The 22,313-nt window shown below is 36.2% G+C and overlaps 2 protein-coding genes across 6 annotated transcripts; one reads left to right on the top strand and one right to left on the bottom strand.

Moving 5' to 3' along the window:
• Positions 1–87: 87 nt before the first annotated feature.
• Positions 88–17,956, top strand: PJVK (pejvakin). Of its 5 annotated transcripts, none has more exons than XR_014884523.1 (9): positions 88–3,271; positions 4,099–4,199; positions 7,579–7,753; positions 10,076–10,271; positions 11,816–11,957; positions 12,627–12,744; positions 14,456–14,560; positions 15,267–15,437; positions 15,865–16,002. XR_014884523.1 is itself a non-coding variant. In XM_085228583.1 (9 exons), the coding sequence occupies exons 2-9, from the start codon at positions 3,238–3,240 to the stop codon at positions 16,164–16,166; spliced, it is 1,173 nt and encodes a 390-aa protein (XP_085084709.1). In that variant the 5' UTR covers positions 88–3,070; positions 3,217–3,237; the 3' UTR covers positions 16,167–17,956. The 5 variants fall into 5 exon arrangements, 4 of the variants coding, with proteins under 4 accessions (XP_085084709.1, XP_085084711.1, XP_085084710.1 ...); XM_085228583.1 differs by lacking the exon at positions 15,267–15,437 and having other exon boundaries at positions 88–3,070; positions 3,217–3,271; positions 15,865–17,956; XM_085228585.1 differs by lacking the exons at positions 4,099–4,199; positions 15,267–15,437 and having other exon boundaries at positions 88–3,070; positions 3,217–3,271; positions 15,865–17,956.
• FKBP7 (FKBP prolyl isomerase 7) lies at positions 17,829–22,213 on the bottom strand. The gene is made up of 4 exons (XM_010713588.4): positions 21,940–22,213; positions 21,022–21,173; positions 18,503–18,636; positions 17,829–18,193 (listed from the first exon to the last, which is right to left on the bottom strand). The coding sequence occupies exons 1-4, from the start codon at positions 22,128–22,130 to the stop codon at positions 18,032–18,034; spliced, it is 639 nt and encodes a 212-aa protein (XP_010711890.2). The 5' UTR covers positions 22,131–22,213; the 3' UTR covers positions 17,829–18,031.
• Positions 22,214–22,313: the final 100 nt, after the last annotated feature.

Genomic DNA, 22,313 nt, shown 5'->3' with positions numbered 1-22,313 from the left:
ATTGACATGAGAAACACCTCAGAGTATGATTTTCAAACTATTTGTTTATAAGCAGGTAAGCAAACTGACTGCTGTACAATCCTGAATATACATTGTGCAGGTTGATTTCGCAGAGGCGGGTGACAGCAGCACCAATAGCACTGAAGCAGCTCGTGCCACATAACTCTGCACAGTTCCTTTAAATCTGGCAAGTTACCAACCGCAGTCTCCAAGAAGATAATTTTCTATTTGTCAGTTCCCAGTTTTATCTTCACACTACAGCTGGTAAGAGCCCTTTGCTTTTGTCTTGTCAGCTTGCACCTTGTGATTAAAGGGAGCTCGCAGTATGTTTCTCAAGTTGTATGAGAGGGAGTAGAGGAAATGGGTTCATGGTGTTCTCTAATAGAATTGAAAAAAGAGTTGTGGAAATAGAGGAGAAAAGTTACTAGACACCTACCCATTCTAGCATCTCCTTGGAAAAAACAGCATTATGTAGATTTTTCCATTATGTGTTCCTGTCCGTTGTTCAGCCCTTAAATCAATTACATTTCATTTGAAATGAAAGCAGTGGAGAAAATAACTATTTGTTTTGGAGGAGAAGCTAAAGCTTTTTTTGTTGTTGTTTTCTGGTGTTATAAAAGAGCAAGTGTTGAAGCAGTCTGGTAGGCTGCCTGCCTGGAAGCAGCAAAGAAGGGAAAAGATATTTTTTCATAAATGTTTTTTTTTCTGCTACTAGAATGTATAACTTATGTTTTCCAAACCTTACATGTTCTGAGCCTGGTTGTACACCCAGAGCTAATTCAGTTATAGGATTCTTTTAGCAGAATAGTTCAGGTTTCACATTTCTGTATATGGGATCTGTGTTTTGTCGCAAAATACCTTGCCAAACCAGCCTCTCTTCAGTGACTGTTGCTCAGCAAAAGTGCTGTAAGTGAAATGTGAAAAGTTGCATGTTGTTATTTAATTGGTTAAGCAAACAACAAACCTTTGAGAAGACAGTAGAGCTCAAGAGGGCTGAGGCAGCACTGCCAGTCTGCTTCTCTCTTCTTTGCATCTAACTGAGCAGAAAAACTATTCCTTGAGCATGAAAGTTAATACTTAAATTTAATCTGATCAAGAGACAGATGATAGTCCTTTTTCACCACGAACACGTAGGCGTGGTGGTGTGGTGAAGGGAGACAGCGTAGGCAGTTATCGACAGGATTTCAGCCTGACTCAGCTGAAGAGTTGCCCACAGAAAGCTGCTCCCAGCAGTGTTGCTGCTACAAAATCTGTTCTGAGGGAATGATGCACAGTATTTTTGCCCAACCAACATATCAAGTCTCATGGTTCTCTAAGTCACTGTTAGATTAAGTGTTTAAGATTTTTTAAATGTTAAAAACCGCAAGTATGTAATAATGACTGTTCTTGCACTGTGTATGTAAAAATATTTTTCCCATTAAGTAATCATTACCTTTTTTCTTTTAATCTTATTTAGTAAGTATCATTCAAAACTAATGAAATACTGTGGACTAGCTGAGAATGTATCCTGTAGTTTATTTATACTGAGTGGTGAGTCTAATTTTATGCGAGGTCAGAAAATATAATGTTATATAACTGTTAGGGTGAGTAGTCAAGAGAGAGGTTGGGATCTGTAGCACATATCTGTGTCCCATGCTTTTTATTAAGGGTAAATATAACAGGAGTTAAGGGCAAGTTAATACAGTATGGGTAAAAGTGTGTTACAGGCATGAATGTGGTGTGAATACACTTTTACCTGTGATGAGATTACATTTGTAATTAATGTCTGACCTATTTTTTGCATGGAAAACTCCCAGAGTAAAATCAAATACTTAGTTATATTTCTCTATGCTGGCTGCCTTGGGTATATTTCCTCCCTCAGGACAGAAATGGGACTAACTAGTAGTTCAAATGTCACAACTGCCTCAGTATTCTTGAGCAGGTTTCCTGATGAGTAGGTAGAGAAAAAAATATAATGAAACATTTTCAAAAAGTGACCTTTTCTTGGGCTGTAAGTGGATGGTAGATTCTGGTAAGGACATCTCAGTTGTTTTCCAGTTGTTTTTTGTTGTTGTTTCTGGTAAAATTTAAGCTATGGATTTTCTTTTATGTACAGTATTTCTGAGGCATTACACTTAGTCAGAGAAACTGCACTGACAACACAAGGGCACACCAAATCATCTTCAGTTCTACTTCAGGAGCTAAGAGCACTTTACAGTACCAGTTAGTTTTTACAGGATCCTACTTAGGAAAGTGATGTCTTACTAAAGCCACATACAGTGGGTTTCATGGAGTGGTGCTAATCACAGTACAGCCAGCAGCAATGCTAAAAATAAATGCTGTTCAGATGAAAGTATAACAAGAAACACAATGTCTGTGCTGAAGGGAGTTTTGTGGAGAACTAACTGCCCCAGTGCCCATCAGGCAGACAAGCATGGACAGTTTGAATTGTATCACAGCATGCAAATTCTTTGGTTTGTAGTTTTTCTTTGGATGTTGTGACACCATAGCTACAGTTCTCTACATCCTCACTGAGGTTGGGTTTCAAGGCCACAGAGCTTTTCTCCAATGCAATGTGCTCACCCACAGATGCTGGCTGAAAGGTTTAACCCATGGAGCAGCATTCCTCAAAGGAAGGGCAGTGGTAAGCCTGCATTAAATCATGCTGGGAAATCTGTTTCTAAGAGATTTGTCATCACTAACCTAATGATACTAGATGATGAAAGTGGTCTCATTATATGCCGTATTGTTTATGTAATGAAAGACAGACCATTTCTCTCATCTGAAAGATGTGGCCTCTCCTCTTAGTTAATGGGTTTAAATGCAAACATGCTGTCTCAGCAAATCTCTCCCTGGGGTACTGCTTTTGCATTTCTCACTAATAAATGCTTTGCAGCTAACACAGCCATCTGCCCATTCAAAATATTGCCAATAAAATCAGGGTAATTAGAGATAAGCAGAAGTTGGGATATACTATACACTTCAACCAGCAGTGGTCATTTAATATGGTATTATTGAAATATGTACACTTGAAGCACAACTCAAGTAGCCTTCACATCCACATCTGTGAGCAATGCTCTCCAATCTGAAGGTGAGTCTGAGCCAACAGAACTGCTGGCAGAACATATGCCCCCTGATCCCTCTGTTCCCTCCTCATCATTAACATAGCTCTCATGGGAGGGCAGTGAGGAGGTACCCAGAGCTGTGCAACATGTTCCCTTTTCATCCTGTCAACAGAAGCTGCTTGTGTAAAGGTGAATGGGGGATGAGGTCAACCAGAAGCCATACAAAGGTAAGTTGAATGTCACATCTTGCAGCCTCTCATCGATGTAACGCTTTCAGAGCGGTCGGCTTCAATGCACTGATTGCTGGGCGAGTGCCACGCTGCAGCACAGCCTCTCCTGGCAGGAGAACTCATCCTGTGTGCACTGCAGCATGGACGATGAATGTGCATTGTTGCAGTCTGTTCTGTGACACAGCATAGAGGGAGGCTCTCAGAGAGTGCCTGGGCTGTAAATCTGAAGAGTAGTTTTTCGTTTCAAAACCTTTCTAGCTGGTATAGAAACCATTCACACACAAAGGTCCCCTATACGTAGCACATGACAGTCCATTAAAATACCTATATTTCTAAGCCTCTCAGTATTTTTTATTTTTTATTTTTTTTGCCCCTGGATATATAGATTGTAGTGGTATATTTAAAAGGATCCAATACCACAAATAAATCATACTGTACATGTGGGAACTTAAAACATTTCAGGCCTAGGCCTCCTATGAGTTGCAGCCTTTAATTTCTGAGCTTTGTAATTTTGATATGGTCAATTAATCATGCTGCCTAGAGAGGTCCCCATAATGAACTAATTAAGTTTCAGATACACAAGCAGTGACTATGGTTTTTTACTGTTTTACCAAACTGAGAGCTTGATAGTCTACACAAAATTAAAATACTGCCATAGCTAATTTAATTGTTCCACTATACTGCATAATTGAAACAGCGTTTGTGAACTGATTTAAAGTTTCACCGCATTCAAACTAGATAATAAAGAAATCCAACATGCAGTTATCTGCTGAAAGCTTTCATCTGGCTTTAACTTGCTCTTCTTCCTGCAATGGTCTCTTCAGTGCAGACAGTTCCCTATGAGCATAACACCAAGAGACAGCAGTGTCCAGCAAACTGCTGGATCAGAGTTCAGCACAGCATCAGCTCTGGGCTCCGGAGGGACGTAAGTCATAGCATTAAACTATTTTTCGCTTATACAAGAGAATTGCTAGACAGGCTCCACTTGGCAAAAAAAAAAAAAAGTAATCAAGCGATGCTACAAGTGCTTAGAACAGCAAAAGAGATGGAATCATGTGTTACGCAACTGCTTTAGGGGCATTCCCATAGGGAAAGGAAATCCAACAGGAATAGCAGAATGCTCACTGCAGTCTTGTGGAACTGTGCCTAGCGCAGCTGTCAGCTATGCAGAAAACAAAATTACAGTGTGTTCTTCTGACCAGGACATGGACTAAATGCCTGGTAGTCCCACCGAACAAGGAGGACACTTTTACCTGCAGAGTGTCGTACTGCAGCTCGGATAAAAGCACTTTAAGAAGAGAGAGAAAATATTTGTCCATAAGAGAAAATTGAGAGCCAGCACAATGAAGTGGGAAAAATGTTAAGTTTACCAAGCTTGATCAGAACGCTGAGCAGAACTGTTAGAGTCTTCAGCAATCATCAAGGTGGTTTAAATGGAACAAATCTTAAGTATGACCACTTTTAACTAGAGTGTTGTAGTTACACACGGACCGCTCTCCTGTGCATCTAAATAGATTGGAAAGCCACTAGATTATGAAATAGAAGTATATCAGTGACCAATATTATCACGATATAAGCATGAGCTCTCCGATACATATAATAGCTACGTTCAAATGTTTTTTCACCACTTATCTACAAACTACAGAGGTATTACAGACAGCACTCTTTTGTTCCCATAAGGAAGCCCAGCCTTCCTGCTGGGTTTCTCTAGTGCCAGGTGCTGGGTATTAAGACAGTTTTTTCTTCACCTATTTAGATCTTTTTCCTCTGCATGAGGCTCCTCTTCTCTCTGTGAGACTCTAGCAGCTTTAGCTACCTCTAGGAAGAAAAACACAATCTAGGAGTGTGTTTATTAAGTTCAATAAAGCTAATTAAGAAAAATGGCCCAGAAAATAATACAGTTTTCAGCTCCGTGCATTTGTGACTTCATATAAAATTCAACAACTTTAAAAATAGTTTTTTTGTTAAAATAGAAATTCAACAATTTCTAGTTATTAACTAGTCTCTGTTCGCTTTGAATGAATGCAGCTTTTAAATCTATTTAGAAATAGGTATATAGTATAAAATGACAAATTCATGTAACAAGTGCCATGCTTGGTCCCAATAGATGTCATTTTTGTTACCTCAGATAATGTAACAAGATCTCTGTGGCTGGGACCTCGATTTTTAGGGAAATGCTCATGCCATCTGCTGGGAAGTTTTGAAATTTGCCAAGAATTTTTTCACTAACTTTTTACTAGCTTTCAAATGTTGAATATTTACACCAGTTGTTTTGTTATTTTTCTTTTTTAAGATCTGTGGATATATGTAACATAGCAGAACTCCTTAAGTACCTTTGAGCTAAGTAATTGCACCTGTTTCTATGCCAAGAAGTTGATTATGATGAAAGTGATGCAGGCTTAACCCTCTTGAGGGAAGCTCTGCCTGAGTTTAACTTAGTTTTGACTCAGACATGCAAAGTTAGTAAATGTTTTCTGAAATGACAAAGCTAACAACATTCTCTGACCTGTAGTATGAAAATAATACAAGGAAGGTGAGTGCCATGCAAGCATATCCAGCAAAACTACTCATTACAGGATTAGTGTTGGATCATACTGAGTATGGTCTGTTGCCAAACAGTAAGTGAGAGACGTAAAAATGCATATTGAATAAACAGTGGTTAATAACCTGTAGAAGAAATGTTGTCCTGTCAAGCAGTTATTATAAGATATGAGATCAATCTAAATCAGATTGGAACAGGCAATTTTGATTTTAGAGTTTTCTTAGAGTTTTTTCTTTTTATAACCTTTCAAGTTTTGTTAATGTGTTTTGATTGAGTAAATAAGCACAGAGTTTGTTTTTTTTTGTTGCTAGTGCTGTGGAATATGAATGACAGGGACTTGCTTGCTCTAGAGGTTGTGGAGAAATTGCAGCAAAATGCTGCAGCTCAGCCTAAGTACGTCTACGTGATTCTCAAATATCCCAGGGACGCTGACTCCACCACCTCTCTAGGCAGTGTGTTCCAATGCCTGACCTTTCTTTCGGAGAAGATGTTTTTCAAGTTCTCTGGTGCAACTTGAGGCTGTTTCCTCTCATCACTGTTAGTTGGGAGAAGAAGCTGACCCCCACCTCGCCACAACCTCCTTCCAGGTTGTAAAGAGCTATAATGTCCCTCTTGAGCCTCCTCTTCTCCAAACTGAACAATCCCAGCTCTCTCCGCCACCCCCTGTAAGACTTGTGCTCCAGACCTCTTATCAGCTTCATTGCCCTTCTCTGGATGCACTCCAGGGCCTCAATGTCTTTTCTGTAGTGAGGGGTACAAAACTGAATATAGCACTTCAAGGTGCAGTCTCACCAGAGCTGGTTGTGTTATTTCTGATACAAGCCAGGATACCATTGGCCTTCTTGGCCACCTGGGCACACTGTCAGCTCGTGTTCAGCCAAGCATTGACCAACACCCCTGAGATCCTTATCCTCCACGCCGCTTTCCAGCCTGTAGCATTACATGGGGTTGTTGTGGCCAAAGTGCAGAACTAGACACTTGATCTTCTTGAACTTCATCTCATTGGTCTCAGCCCATCAATCCAGCCTGTCAGAGTCCCTCTGTAGAGCCTGCAAGTGGAGTCCATGAGAGGAGAAAATCATGTCTCGAAAGTTAATCATTGCCCTCAACCTTGCTTGGCTGAGATGGTACCACTGAACCTCATGCTACTGACTGCTTGAGTTCTGCTGTGCAGCTGCTGCTGAAAGGAAACACTGCTGCAGGAGCCTGCTGCTGCCACAAAGCTGTTACTGAAGCACTCTGCCTGTCGTTGCTGGCAAAACAGGCCAAGATGTGGCTGTAACAAGGCTGCAATAAGCAGTGACGTGTCAGTGACTCCTGGCAGGAAGCTGAGGATCACAGAAACTGCGGTCTTCTCAATTTATGATTGTAATTTTGATTTTTAAGATAGTGGCATTAAACTGCAGTGGAAAGGACAAGCATTTCCCTATCAGTTTACACTGGTAATGCATTATTAATGATGCAGAACTAGAGAGCTTAGCTGGAGGTCTGTGAGAAAGGTTTTCAGCAGCACTCCTAGAAGCAGGGTAGTTCAGATGCTGTTGAGTATTTTCCAAGTAAAATATAGTTTGATTAAAAATAAATAACTAAACAAAAATTGGTAGCTTTTTTTTTTTTTTCCAAGCAATTTGTTTGGAAGAATACTGCAAAGAAAAACATGGGCTTTGGATCTGGAAGTTACACTTGAGGCAGAGCTTTTTGTTATTATTATTTCTAATGTTGTAATATGTTTGCTGCTGCAACCAAAAACTTTGTTAAACAGGTTGGTGATGGAGGAAGACTAGTGCCAGTGCCCAGCCTCAGTGAAGCCGATAAGTACCAACCTCTCAGCCTTGTGATTAAGAAAAGAAAATGTTTGCTTTCGAAAAAATCTAAATTTGCTTCGACACCTTTCACGTTAAAAGACATTCTTGAAGGAGAGAAAGAAATTTCTGCAGGTAAGTTTTCTATTTATCTTCAAAGCAAAAAAAAATGCATGTTTTCCCATTACTACATGCCAGTGGTTGTGGTTTCATCTGAACAGGTAGCGTAATGGTTCTTCAGTACATATGTAATAAAATTATTTTGCTTAGTCATTTAATAAATATTTAGGAAAAAAAGTGTAAGGCTGGTTAAAAAGGAAAACACTTTTGGGAAAATTGAAAAAAAAAGTTATATTTAAAAAAAAAACCCAATTTTTTAACAGATCCTGTTGAGCCTTGTGGGTTGTTTTTTTTCTCACAAATTGCAATAGATATGTTGGTGTATAGTGATTATTTGCTACTTGATTGTAATTTTCACCATTCTCTATATACTCACATTTGAATATGTAGCACTGACGTAAGCTTTGCAGCTGTTCCCTCTTACTGATCTTGTGTTGAACTATGCTCTGAAAAAGCAGAAACATTTGGTGACAGCAATCTAACAAGTAATAGGTTTTTTATAAGCTTTTTTTTCCCATGTTTGTAATATTTTTCTCATATTTAAAGAGTTTAACTGTGTTTGTCTTTTCAGAGCAAAATGAGAAAGTTTAAAGTTTCCTTGAGAAGTAGAAGGTGTAAAAATTGAGCTATACTGCATGCATTTCCTTTTGCATTCCTTTAAAGAGTCTGGGCAATTTATAGCTACATGATATGTTTTCTCAAAAGAATTTAATTGCTTAATTTTATTTATTTTTTAAGCATATTTTAATAAAGGTATTAATTGCACAACAAATACATGAACTAAAAACTCTACTAGGAAAAAACAGTATGTGCACAGGAAGACAGAAACGTCTGCTGACCCCACGGAGAAGTGATTGCAGGATACAAACAAGTGAAGAAAATCCCTCTCATCTCGCATTCAGGATGAGTCAGCTAGCTTGTCCTCAGTGGAGGGGAAAGAAAAAAAAAAAAAGTTAAAAAAAAAATCTCATTTAAGAAGACAGAGGAAAAGGTTGCAAAATCTCATTACAAAGTCTTTTCTGTAAAGGCTAGAGGTCATGTGGAGAAGGTATTGTTCTTTAATGTGAAATAAAGAGAACTGTAATTGAATTTTCTTTTTTTATGTGACAAATACAAGCATTACAATCATTTTAGTATTATGAAAAATATAGGAAGGGGTTTTTTTTGTTAAAGATACAGACAAACAGGATTAATTCTAGGTGACTTTCTAATGTCACTTTATCCTAAAAGCTCCGAAGAATAAGAAAAAAAATAATTGGATGCCCAATCCCCTGATCTATCTGCCCTGTTTGTATTAATTTGGCAGGCAACCAATGTGTTCTAATAGTTTTCTGTTAATATAATGGAAACATGTTTGAGGTTATAAAGAAAGCATTACAAAAATGCTTTGGTACCTATCCTGTTGCTGTGTAATAGATTACCAGAAATGTTTGAATGAATGAATTAGACTTAATCTGTTGTTTTCCTTCAAATTAAACTGGTACTTTCCAAAATCACTAGGGACACGTGGAAACGTGACAAGATTTTCTAGGTAACAGCTAAAAGGCAAAAATAATGTTACTAGCAGACCTGTGTTGCAAAAATGAAAATCAATGTAAGGTTAACTTGTCTTACATCTAGAAATTTTCAGAACTCCTTAATGTTATTTTACATAAGAAATATGTAAATGTAACTCAAAAACAAAACAAAAAACAAAACAAAAAAAATAAAACAAAAATCCACAAAACCAAAAACAGCACAATAATAAAAACTTAGTTCTACAAGCTAGAAAGGAGGAAAAATTGCCTGTGTATAACAAGTCTTTCCTATGTGTTGTTAGGTACCAGGAATGATGTATCAGCCATGTTACCTTTCTCTTTATTCCTAATTTTCACATTATATGCAGTCTTCACTGTCATTTTCTTTGTGTTTCAGAGTCTTTGTCGTTGCACTCAGAACACACAGATTATCTGTTTATCCTGCCTCTCGCGATATAAGAGAATAATGATAAACACAGAAATGTAGAAATAGCCCTAGTCATAATTTCATGCTTATCCCATGCATATCCCATGTGGGAGTATGGGCACAGTTCTGCAAAGAAGAAGTAGAGAGATGCCTGAGTTCCTGCACACTCTCTTTCCATTAGTCATCAGTAGTAACACTGATAAATAAGCACACCACACAGTTGTGAATTTTTCATCAGAATAATGGAGTATGAACAATACACTTTATTCTCTTCTTTACATTTATTCTTTATAATTTTCAAATAATTAAAATACTCTGTTAAAAGAATATAATGCTTTGTAAAAATACTATGCTCAGATCTTCATCACACAATAGTTATCTTCTTTTATTCAGGTGTTTCATCCTACCAATTGCTCAACTATGAAGACAAATCAGATGTTTCACTCAATGGTAGAAGAGGAAATCAGATAATCAATGATGTTGGTTTTGATGTTGCTGGATCAGATTCTATTGCCTTTAAAGCTTCATTTGGCATAGTGACCAAACACGAGGTTGAAGTACCAATGCTGCTTAAAGAACTTACTACAAGGTTGTGTTACATATTTTGGTTCTGCAATTATATTTCATACAATTAAGTTGCTTCTCTGAAGAAAATGTATTAATGCAGAAATTGTTAGATTCTGATTATTTTTGAAATTGTAAGGTTTTGATTATTTTTATGCAATCAGTAGTAGTCGAGATCAGATGTTTTCCGAGTTCTCTAACTATCTGTCTAATGAGTCTCAAGTTCACCACTTCAATTAGATTCATGACCTCCTGCATAACACAAGCATATAATTTATCTAATGAATTATTTTTTGAATTATAGTGCGTCTTTCAGGAAAAAAAAAAAAAGATTATAGTAAGGAAGAGTCCACCAAAGACTCAATGCTATTCCATACTATTCCAAATTTGAAATTGACTTCAAATTACATTAGCCATCCTCTGGTTTTGGAAGTAGGTTGATTGCTATGTTGTTGTCTGATAAATTAGAGAGATGTATGTTGCCAAAATTATTTCTAGTGTAAATAATTCAATATTTTATTAGATTATTCCCCAAACTTTTATTTAAAAAAGAAAATAGATCTATTTGATTTTTTTTAATAATCTTCTGCCAGACTCCTATAAATGTAGTCTTTTTCTCCAAAACTTATGCTAGCTCTTAACACTGAAAATGCACTTGATGGTACTCTAGTGTTGGCACAAATGGGTCTTTTTCTGGGTGATCATCTCCAGTTTATATTTCAGTGATTGTCCCTTGCCCACAGTGTCATCCCAGTGAATCCCAATATTGCAACTCAGTAAAGTATTCACTATGCTTAGTGTGACATTTGATGTTTTCAAAGATGCTTGTTTTCCTAGTAGTTATTCACCAAGCAGTGCATATCATTTGGTATTCATAACCTCTTTTATTCTGTACCTAGCTGCTACCATAACTTGAGCTGGAGTTAGTGAGAGAAATTGGTCATAGTCTTCCAATAAAAATATAAGACTAAGAGCTAGTGCCTAGGAGATTCTCCTAGAAAAAAACATTTGATGATCATTCTGTATTTATAGTTTATGTAGTATGTTGCAGTTATAGTTCATACCTATTAGTTAGCTAGTTTTTAATTCATTTAGCATATGCCAGATTCTAGAGGTATCATTTTAAATTTCTGAAACAGTCACTATCATAAGCATTTATAGAAGCTTTTACTAATCAAATTCGTAACTACATTTAAAAAAGATGATTATAATTAATACAAGACAGTAGGATTATATCAACTTTAAAAAAAAAAAAAAAGTATTAATTAGGGTGTATCAACACCTCCTTAATGTCAGTAAATATAGCATCAGCCTTGAAATTTTCCAAGATATCCCATGTAACTTAACACTTGTATATTATTGGCTTTCTTTGAATCTTCTGGTGATTTTGTTTCTGGACACTGAAAATCAACGTGAAGTTTCCAGAAACCTTCTCAGTCAGCTGTTTTATAGCAATGAGACAGAAGTTATGGTGATTTTTTTACTGACTTAAAGTTCCTAATTATGCAATAAGCTTTGTTAAATGCTAATAATCTCTGAATTTCCTATTTGTCTCTCGTTTGATTTTAGAAAAATAAATTTTGATCATTGTCTAGTCCATCAAACAAGGAAAAGTAGGATGGAGATTCTGTGTGTAGTCATGGAAAGCATTAGGACAACAAGGCAGTGCTCATTAACTGTTCATACTGGGATGCGTGGAGAGACTATGAGGGTATGTTTGACAAAGTTCTGTAATTTAAGTGAAAAGTCAAACAACAAGCTCATTTTTATAGATTGTTTGGCTGGATTTGATTGCATTTTTACTGAAGTAAGCTCAGAAAATTCTGAAGAGAAATGAAGTTTATTGCACTGATATAAAGTGCAATGAGAACTTGGATTTTTTTTATTCACATTGCTTATGTGAGGGATGGGAAAAGCATGGAAGGATGAATAGACAATGAGCTGTTTCTCTGGGTGAAGTCTTGGCAGAAGTTTGAATGTTTGAGAAACATATAACCTATCCTTCCTTCCTATTGATCTTCAATAGCTCGTTACAACTTCGGGTTGTGACTGTTGGCTCTTACTCCCTGCCCAATTTCTCCCTCCCTTCTCCTGTCTCTTATCTATACGTTTGAATAATTGAACTTTCAAATCTTCTGAAGTTTGCCCTTTTTAAAATCATTCACGTGATTTTCAAAAACTAATGCAATTTAGATTACTGTCTTTGTATAAATATAACAGTGATTGAAAAAAAAAAAACAAAACCTTTATTTGTGAAATTTGATCCTCAAAGATTCTTCATGGTAATGTAGTTTTCATATGTATTTAAATATTTAAAGTATTATTTTGTTTAGTTTTTCATTTTGAATTTTTTTTCTTTTGATGATTTTCAAAATTATAGTTTCACATAATTGAAGACCAGAATAATAAAGGACGGGACAAAGCCATTGTTTTTCCTGCACATACGACGATTGCTTTTAGTGTATTTGAACTTTATATTCGTTTGGATGGGAATTTTGGTAAGTCACTTGCATTACAATTAGTGTCATTACTGCAACTGTTTATAGTAGTTTTACTTTCTAATACAGTTTCCTTGTTCTTGATATGCGTAAGCCCAATTTTATAAAATGGAGATACTTTAATTTTATGTACACAAGTAGTCTGACTTTCTAAGGGAAGCAATTACTTAAAAGATAAACAAGATAGTTAAAGAAAAACAGTTTGTCATGGAAAAATTTCTAAAAAATAATAGGACTTCTTTATGATGATGATTTTTCCTTCCCACAGTGCTCCATTAGCAAGGAACAAAATATCACTTGCTTTCTAGCTTTTAAAGATTATCTGATCACTTTTGTATAAAATGGCAAAGTAAGAGACCTAAATAAAGAAGAAAATGTGCAGGACTTTTAAACGAAATGAGGAATTTTGTTGTTGTTTTTGGGTCTTTAAATTCAGTTGGATACGTTATTATGTATATGGCTAACTGAAGATATTTACAAATCACAATTACTGAAAACAAATGCAAAAAATGTATGCAGCTCCAGTAAGTTTCTCTCGTTTTTAGGGGAGTGATGGAGCTTGTGTTTGTTATTGACACTGAAATGTAGCCTGTAATGGTAGAAATGTTGTTTTAAATTAATAATAAATTTGATTTTAGTACATGATAATACCACATAATGTTAGATAATGTTTCAAACACCAGATTTACCTGTACATAAATACCAGAATCTCTGCAGGAGTCACAAGGCTGTTTCAGGAATTGCTTGACTCTAATTAAGATTGTGGCTTTCTTTAAATAGCAAGATAAAAGATTAGGGAAGTGATCTGTACCACTGCAGATCTATACAGCAGTATCTGCTTTTGAAGTGGCAAGTATCTTTTAACATATACAATTTTTACATTCCAAGACAGAAACTCTGCATTTGAAAGCATTTATTTAATGAGCTGTGAAATACCTCTGCCATTTTGTAAAAACTTCAAATACAATCTCAACTGTGCATAATTACCTGATTAAAAGTATGAGATAATACAATACAGTAGTTCCTTACATTCACTTCTGTAAATCTCAATATAATTTTCCAGTTTTTAAGTGTCTTATTTTAACTTGATGCAATGGTAGAAACATGCAAAAATAATGTTCTTGCTGAAGTCGGGGAAATGATGAGTTAAGAGGGTATTTGTATATGCATAATTAAAAAGAATTATCAGTTGAGGTTTGGCTTTTTCAGTTTCATGCAGTCAATTATCCATATATTTTACTTCTGAGGTTTTCTCTCAATTTATGGGTGGAAACTAAGGTGATACTTTGAATTTTAAAAATCACTTTTGTCAGATGATTCTGCATTGGAAGAGGGGACTATAAAACTCACAGCCTAACTTAGAATTCTTAGTTTCAAATGAGAGATCTCTGTAAAGAGATGTTTCTTCTTCAGATACAGGAGTTCCATTAATATGATATTCACTGTCTTAATTCCTTAAAACATGCAGAAACTCTGAGAATGTAAGTTGGAAGCCACCAGCATGCTAAAATTTGCACTGATGCTGTATCATTTGATTCTGTGCTAGTACAGTGTACAGATTTGTATTAGGAATTAGGTTACTAGCAATTAACAACAGCACGGATGAATTTAATCCCGCTAACTTTATCAACCTATTATAGATTAAGAATATTATTGTGTTGTACAGCTTTGCTATTGCATTCTTCTAAAAGCTTACATTTAATTTTTACAGAACTGTGTGTGACTCCAATTGCAAAGGGGGGATTTGAAAAAGAGAAATCTGGATCATCTTCAATGAACAAATTAAGGAGATTAAAGCATAATCTCTTTCATCGAAGTATGTCTTTTGATAATGTATAAAAAGTGTATTTTTGGTTTTTGTTTCTAAGATGGACATTTAAATAGGAAAATTTTTATGCAAAATATACCTAATAAATTCCTTCCAAACAGAAATGATTTCCAAGTGATTAAACTTATACTGACAATCTTTTTTGTAAATAAATTTATAGTATTGCTGTTCATTAAAACTAAAGATCTTAATTTATGGCTGATAAAGTAATAATCTGTTAAGATTAAATTTATTTCATATGTTCACAATTTACATGGAGTATCGAAGTCATAATCTATAAATAATATTTCATCTTTATGACAAAGTTTAAGTATAAAGCAATATTAATTTAAATATTAGAATGTACTGTTTAGGCTGCATCATCGCATGACAGGGATATTGGCAAGAAACCACTGTAGTTCTCTTTTCTTGTTCTGATGTGAACACAACCACAAAAATAGTATCACTGTATGTAGGCTGATTTCTTTTGGATACCTCTGACTCTATGCTACTCAAGTTTGGGAACTTCTGTAGTCAGCGTAGAGCAAGATCCTCTACTTTTAACAAACCTTGGTCTAAGTATTGAGGAAGGCTGCTAATCTGAAAATGAAGAGTACCATACACATCCTTCTAAGGGCTGCTCTGTATAGGTGGTCTTGCTCTATTGTATTCTATTCTTGAGCTCGTATAGCCTAAACCATCAGTTGTGTTTCAGTCTATCCTAAGGGAACCGATCTTCAGTGGGCATGATGCACCTCACTCTCTGTAGCTGCCTAGAAGTTGGTTATCCAACCTAAACTCATTACTCCCTGAAAAGAGAGAAGATAAGTAGTTTTCAAAGCGACTTTCCTCTGAGATGTCTGGATGCTCAGAAATTTGCTAGGAGGTCAGTATGGAAAAAAAAATGGAAACAAACAGAATAAACAATTTTTAGAAAATAAATTCAGGAACAAAAAAAGCAGGAATAAAAACAAGAAAGTGTGTAGCTATGTAGTAATTGGCACTTATTTTTCACAATCTTGTATCATGACCTTAACTTCTAGAATCATTTGTAAATAAATATTTCTATTATGCAAGTAATATAAAAAAAAATAATTCTAGTTTCTGCCAGTATCTTTTGTGAGATTAAAGGAAAGTTTTCACCACCCAAGGCTTTTGATGGGAAGTGATCTATGGTGCAGCATGTTTAGAATGGATTCATGAATCAATTGTTATTTCTACAAATTGTTTCACAAATTGTTTTGTAAACACTTCATAATGTAATGATGAATTATTGGTGGTTTTTTCGTGTGTGTGTGTGCATTCTTTTTCAGATAAAAGAATAGTGAGCATCGTCCCTAGCTCTGATGGTTACTTGGAGGACCTTTTTACAGACTACTATGAGAAAGCTGCAAGCATGACTGATCTCTCTACAAGCTATCTCAGAGATGGGGCTCATGTCCGAATTAATTTACTTAATAACAACATCCCCAAAGGTCCTTGTGTCCTTTGTGGAATGGGAAGTTCTAAAAGAGAAACAGTCTACGGATGCCTAGAGTGCTCTTTTAATGGACAGAAGTATGTAAGACTGCATGCTGTGCCCTGTTTTGACCTCTGGCATAAAAGAGTGAAGTAACTGCTGTAGGTAAGTGCCTGTTGTTACAGACATGGGCATAACTGGGTGCCACAAAGTTTTCAGAGTTATTACATGTGACTCAAATAGTTTAAATGCAAAATAGTGGAAGTGCAAAATATTTTATTACACTATTATTTTCAACTTATTTGCTTCACAATGATCTTAATTACTTGAAAATGTTCCAATGCATTCCCTGACATTTTGCTTTCCATCTTTCTAGTACCTTCACACTTCATTATCATAGTGAAAGATGTACTTTTAAAATGAATTTTAATAATGTCAAAATATATACTATAACTTATCTATAAAGTTGTTTACACAAACTTGCTTTGAAGCCTCCAAATGTTGCCTTTATCTACACTGGCATATAATTGTAAAATGAGAATATTTGTTAATAATTTAGTGTTCTCATGAATGTTTAATTGAAGTATCAGATTAAAAAACATGCTGAAACTTACTTAGCTCAGTCTAATGTTTCATTTACAAAAGGAAACTACTAAAACTAGGGATAGGAGTTTAATATTAGGATGTCATTACTAAGAAGTACCACCTAGCATATCTTTAGTGTTTGGATTTTAGGTTACAACTGCTCTTGACTTTCATACAATTTATGTGTTCAGAAAAAAAAATGTTTAACAGAGAAAGCTTAGGAAATTTAAGAAGATAACAGAACTAGATCCTTCCAGCTAGACTTCAGGCTGAAGTTTTTTTAAGTAGTTCTCAACCACAAGAAATAAACTGTTCTTTAGAATATATACTCCAGGGGGCACTACACAACAGCATTCAATGCAGAGATAGGGAAAATGGTTGATTTGTGTATAATTCAAGCTTTGCTATTGCTATGTTGAAACAGGAAAACAAAATTTGTACATTTCAGAATAATTTTAAGCATAAAGCTGTATGTGGAAGTTTATTTGCTTGGCCTGTCATCTTCGTACACCTGATTCTTCCATGTTGAAATAAATTATAATTTGCCCTCAGTAGAAAAGTATGATATACAAGTGTTATGATGACACTTGCATAAGCAGGTAGAGTAACTGTATATAAACTATAGGAATATTGACTTTATTATATTAACTATGAGAGTTCTGTATATTAACTATCACTGTTTCTTCTTTGTGTTTTTTCCAAAGTGAGGGAAATTAGATGCCCAGATAAATACTTATGCTTATACAGGAGTAATTTCTATTCTCTTCCATCTCAAATAAAACATGGTATTATAAGTTTCTAACTTTTAGCCAGTTTATTGAGCAGTATTATCAAATTTACTGTAGTCAAGGTTTAAAATCCCCTTAAAAATACTGCATGTTCATAAACGCCAAACTTCAACATAAAATAACTATAATACTGATTTTAAAACATTTGTATCTTTATCTTGAAATTTCATTTCCTTTCTTTTAAGGCTTTTTTATAGATAAAAGTAGTACAATGTCCTAGAAGCTATGGAAACCCTTCAGTTACCTTCCTGGGATTCTGTTTTTCTGTTTGGACTTAGAACTATTCATTAGTCATTTTCTAAATATGTCAACAAGTACTGGAACAATTTTTTTTTTACTGATGAGACAGAAACAATCATTTTGATCAGCATTTTACACAGTAAGAAAGACCAGTAATCAATAGTGTAGATTAGGAAATGATACAGGAAAAATAAAACGATAGATCTTGGTGTTTTCCAATTTTATTTATTTTGTAACATCTAAAATATTTTATTAGCTAAATGTTAAAAGTAGTATTTTACAGTCATCTTAGAAATAAAAAAGATGCCACTATTAAAAAAAAAAAAAGCAAAATATTCTGTAACAAAGTATTACTTTGGATTTTTAAAAATTTTTTGTCTGTAAAACAGCCAAAGATTTTACAGGCAATTAGAGTTCATCATGCTGGTAGACATTGTACTCCTTAGCTGATATGAAGCCATCTCCATCATGATCATTCTTCTTAAATATATCAGCTAAAATTTCATCATGGACTGAGGGATGACGTTTTTTTCCATCTCTTGCAAATTCTTCTTTCAAATATTGGCTTATCTAGAAGGAAAAAAAAAATCAACTATTGTGGCTTTTATACCAGAACTCAGCAGCTATCTTCAAGAACACTGGGGTATACGTGTGAGTAACTGTGACTGCAGTGTAGGCATGTCTGAAGTTACTTTCCTATTATGCCTGGGACATATTAGTAGAGTAAAGCAAATGTCAGCATGACACTGTATAGTTTGTCTAAGCATACAAAAGCTTTCCATAATGAACTCCATCAAAAGCAGCTCGTGTAAGGATAACACGATAAAAGTATCTCCAAAGTTTTATAAATATAATCCATTCAAAATTACGTCAAATTACCTCGAGTTCAGAGAGCTTCTTGTCACTGTCCTTGTCTATTTGATGAAATGCTTCAACACTGCGAGGTCCCTTATTTACTGCGTAAAGTTCAATCTCAAAGATGAGTGTTGCATTTGGTGGAATCTTGCCCTGTGCTATGAATAGAAGAAAAAGCACATTTAAGAAATCATAATGTATATTCAGTGATCACACATGGTAAATGTGCACATAAATTTTCCTATTTTTTCTTACAAAAGACAGTGTTAATATTCAGATTAAATGCTTGATTTAAATATTACATAGCTAGACTTATCAGCTCATGTTCTGATGTGACACTGGTTCAGCAGGTCATTGTGTTAGAGAGACTATTTTGAGAGAGACTTGATAATAATATACTTCCCTAAAAATTATATTGTTTATACCCTATTTTCAAAAATGAGGATGTAGTCAACTTTGAGGAGTGATTCTGCATCATGAAAAACAAAATTTCTGATGTTCTCACTGTTTCTTATACTGTCCTATGATGAGGCTTACTGAGAGATCAATTCTAAGATGTATGTATTAATTTAATATCTGCAATGTGATTTGTAATATATGCATTATAGTATTAGACCAATGTTTTATGCACTTTCTGTCTGGAGAAATGAGCAGGTAATATCAGGTTTTACAAATTTACTATGAATTATACCTACGATTAAAGGACACTATGCAAAATAGCAAGTTAAATATGCATCTCGTTAGGAACAAGCAATAGCATGTAATTCATCTGATTCACATTTGAAAACCAAAACAACCCCCAAAAAATCTTGCAACCGAAAAAGTCCTAAAGAACCACTGGAATATTTTCTCTGGTCCCTAAAGAAAAACATCAAAACATGTTAGACAGTATTATTCCCGTGTCAAAGCATTTGCCTATTAACATAGGGCATTGTATCATGCATATGGCAAAAAAAAAAAAAAAAAAAAAACTGAAACAGACCGGAATAAACAGATCAGGTCTGAAAGTAAAGCCAAAAAAGCTTTTAGAAATCATGCAGTTTAATATTAAAATGTGAACATGCAAGCTGCTTCTATTCATAGCCAAAGCTAGTGTGCATGACTTTTGACAGAATGTTGAGCTTGTGACCATAAACTGAAGAAAAACTAAACATACTTTGCTTACAAGAACAAGGCAAACAAAACTATTACTTATACTTCTCATCTATAATATTGATGTTAAAAATCACAAGTACTAAAGTTCAAAGATTTTCATCTTAAAAGCCTGAACATGTAGAAGTTTTAAATATAACTGAATATATACCACTTTTTGTATACTACTTACCAAATAAAGATACAGTACTAGACTTCAGTGCCAGTATTTATGAATATACATACCGACAAAGGAAAGATATGTAAAGATTTAGAAAGCCACATGCATCTTTTCTAACTCAAGATTAGGCAGGCATCTTCCACAACATGCAGGAATACGCTGAGACAGAGGAGACAGGTATGTTTCAGAAACAGAACAGTTTCTTGATGTGCTACCTAGAACAAACAGTTAATGCTAATATTAGATTAAAAGAATGTATTTTTATTTGTGTTTCTCCTTGTTGCAAGATTTGCTCATTAAACATTATGCTCAAGAGGTAAAAATTTGATCCTATTTCATTGGCTATAGTGGAATTACATCAAACATGGAACTGATGCATGAGATTCTAACACAATAACATATACCAAATAATTACTATACATCAGAACTTGCATTTTCAAAAAAACTAGTACACCCAAACCCCAAACCAGGCTGCATTTATGTACAGCAAACACTACATAAAAATGACTAGAAGTCTTTTTATTTAAAATCATAAATTCAAATCAGATTTCATGCATTGTATTGATGCAATTATTAGGCTATGTGATGATGTTGTGCATTAACTATCCAGAAATGTAAGCAATCTTTTAACCAAATGATTTCCAGTTAAATTGATTCAGTGGTATGAGCTGGATTACATTCTGTTTTGCTCAGAAGAATTTCATTAAGAGGCTAAAGCTAGTAGGAGTGAAATAATAGAAACTAAGTATGAATAGAATATGATTTCAGGTTGGATCATAGGATTCCTCTCAGAAAGAGGGGTGAGGCCTTGAACAGTTGCCCTGGTAAGCAGCAGTCTCTGTGCAGATGTGGTACTGAGGGACATGGGTTAGCAGGCATGGTGGGTTGATGGCTGGACTAGATGATCTCAGTGGTCCTTTCCAACCTTAATGGTTCTATGGTAATATAGTAAAACAAAATGCACATATGAATCATGGAGATCTTCCTCTGGCCGTATGGTTTTGATATTGTAGCAGCACTCACAAAACCAAGGCAGGCGGCATGTACTGGGAATTCTGATGCAAAATGCAGAGCTTTGGTGGCAGTCTGTGAAAAGGACTGCTTAAATCAAACTGGAATTAGCAAAATTAAGCCATGCTGCACCAACTCTTAGTCATTTACAATACTGCTTGTTTGTTTGAAGGTAAATAAAACAGCAAAAAAAAATTTTTGTTTTTAAACTTTTTTTTACCGTATCCTTGCTGTCCATATGCTAATGATGGAGGGATGACCACTTTCCGTTTTTCTCCAGGACACATATTCATCATAGCAATATCCAACCCCTTTATGACTTGTCCAACACCCAGAACGAACCATTTTGGATGACCATCATTTTGCGTCCGACTGTTAAATAAATAAATAAATAAAAAATTGAGTGGATAACAACAAATTTCGTGTTCGCATATATTTTTAAAATGATTTTAGGTTATCAGTCAGTGAAAGCATGCATTACATTATTAGATGATTTCTAAGGTCCCTTCCACCTTAAAGCCATTCTACGATTCTATTATTAAAACAGAAGTACGTTTAGATAGTAATAATACCTTAAGTATAATACCATTTTTCTGCTACGTTTATAATTAAATGTGTAAGAGAGCTTTTGTGTTAAAAAATACTCACTCCAATGGGGGAAAAAATGCAAGTAAAACAGTAGTTAAATGTAGGGTTATCTGTTGATTTTTTTTTTTTCTTAAATAACAAGTGGAAGGATGAACTAAGGCTGGATCGTAATCTAGGCCACTGCCTGTAAAATCTGTCAAAACAAGGGCAAGGGATGAGCCTAAAGGAAGGCCGGCCGGCTTCCCCGAGGCAGTTCGGGACACGGAGGAAAGCGCTCGCGGCTGCAGTCTCGTTGTCGGCCTGGGCCGGGGCACCAGGCCCACCGTGCAGAAGCGTGCGGTGCAGGGAAATTCCTGCCCCAAACGGCTTATTTCCATCAAAGCAGCAAGCGCCCGCCTCAGTGTGCTACCGCTTCCCCTCCGGCACCCTCGGCACTCGGTACAGAGGGATGAACGAGCCCGAGAGGAGGAGGAACGCCGCTGCCGGTCGCTCCGGTGCCCGCTGCTCGGGGAAGGCCGCGCCACGTCCACCGCCGCCTCCCCGTGCCCACCTGCAGTAGAACTTGGAGCCATTGCTGGCCAGGAAGCCGTCGTAATGCGCGTTCAGCAGGTCCCCCTTCTTGCTCTTGGGGCTGCAGCCGTCGGGGAGGTGCAGCACCTCTATCTTCACCTCCTCCTCGGCCCGCGCTGGGGCCGCCAGCAGGGCCAGCGCCGCCAGGAGCAGGCTCAGCCCACGGCCCATCGCGATCCGCCGGCGTGGCACGGCGACTGCGGCCGGAGGGGCGGAGCCTCCCGTCCGGGTGGGCGGGCCCAGGAAGCGAAACGGCCGTGAGGGAGGGGCCAGGGAACCGCGCATGGGGAGCGCGGAGCGCCCCGCCGGGCGGGTGGCGCCGCCGGGGCCGCCGCGGGCCGCGCCGCTTCTGGG

The sequence above is a fragment of the Meleagris gallopavo genome, chromosome 7 (genome assembly GCF_905368555.1).
Source record: "Meleagris gallopavo chromosome 7, MGAL_WU_HG_1.1, whole genome shotgun sequence".
Classification (NCBI taxonomy): domain Eukaryota; kingdom Metazoa; phylum Chordata; class Aves; order Galliformes; family Phasianidae; genus Meleagris; species Meleagris gallopavo.
The sequence above is the reverse complement of the archived record's forward strand: the minus strand, read 5'-3'. Positions and strand labels throughout refer to the sequence as shown.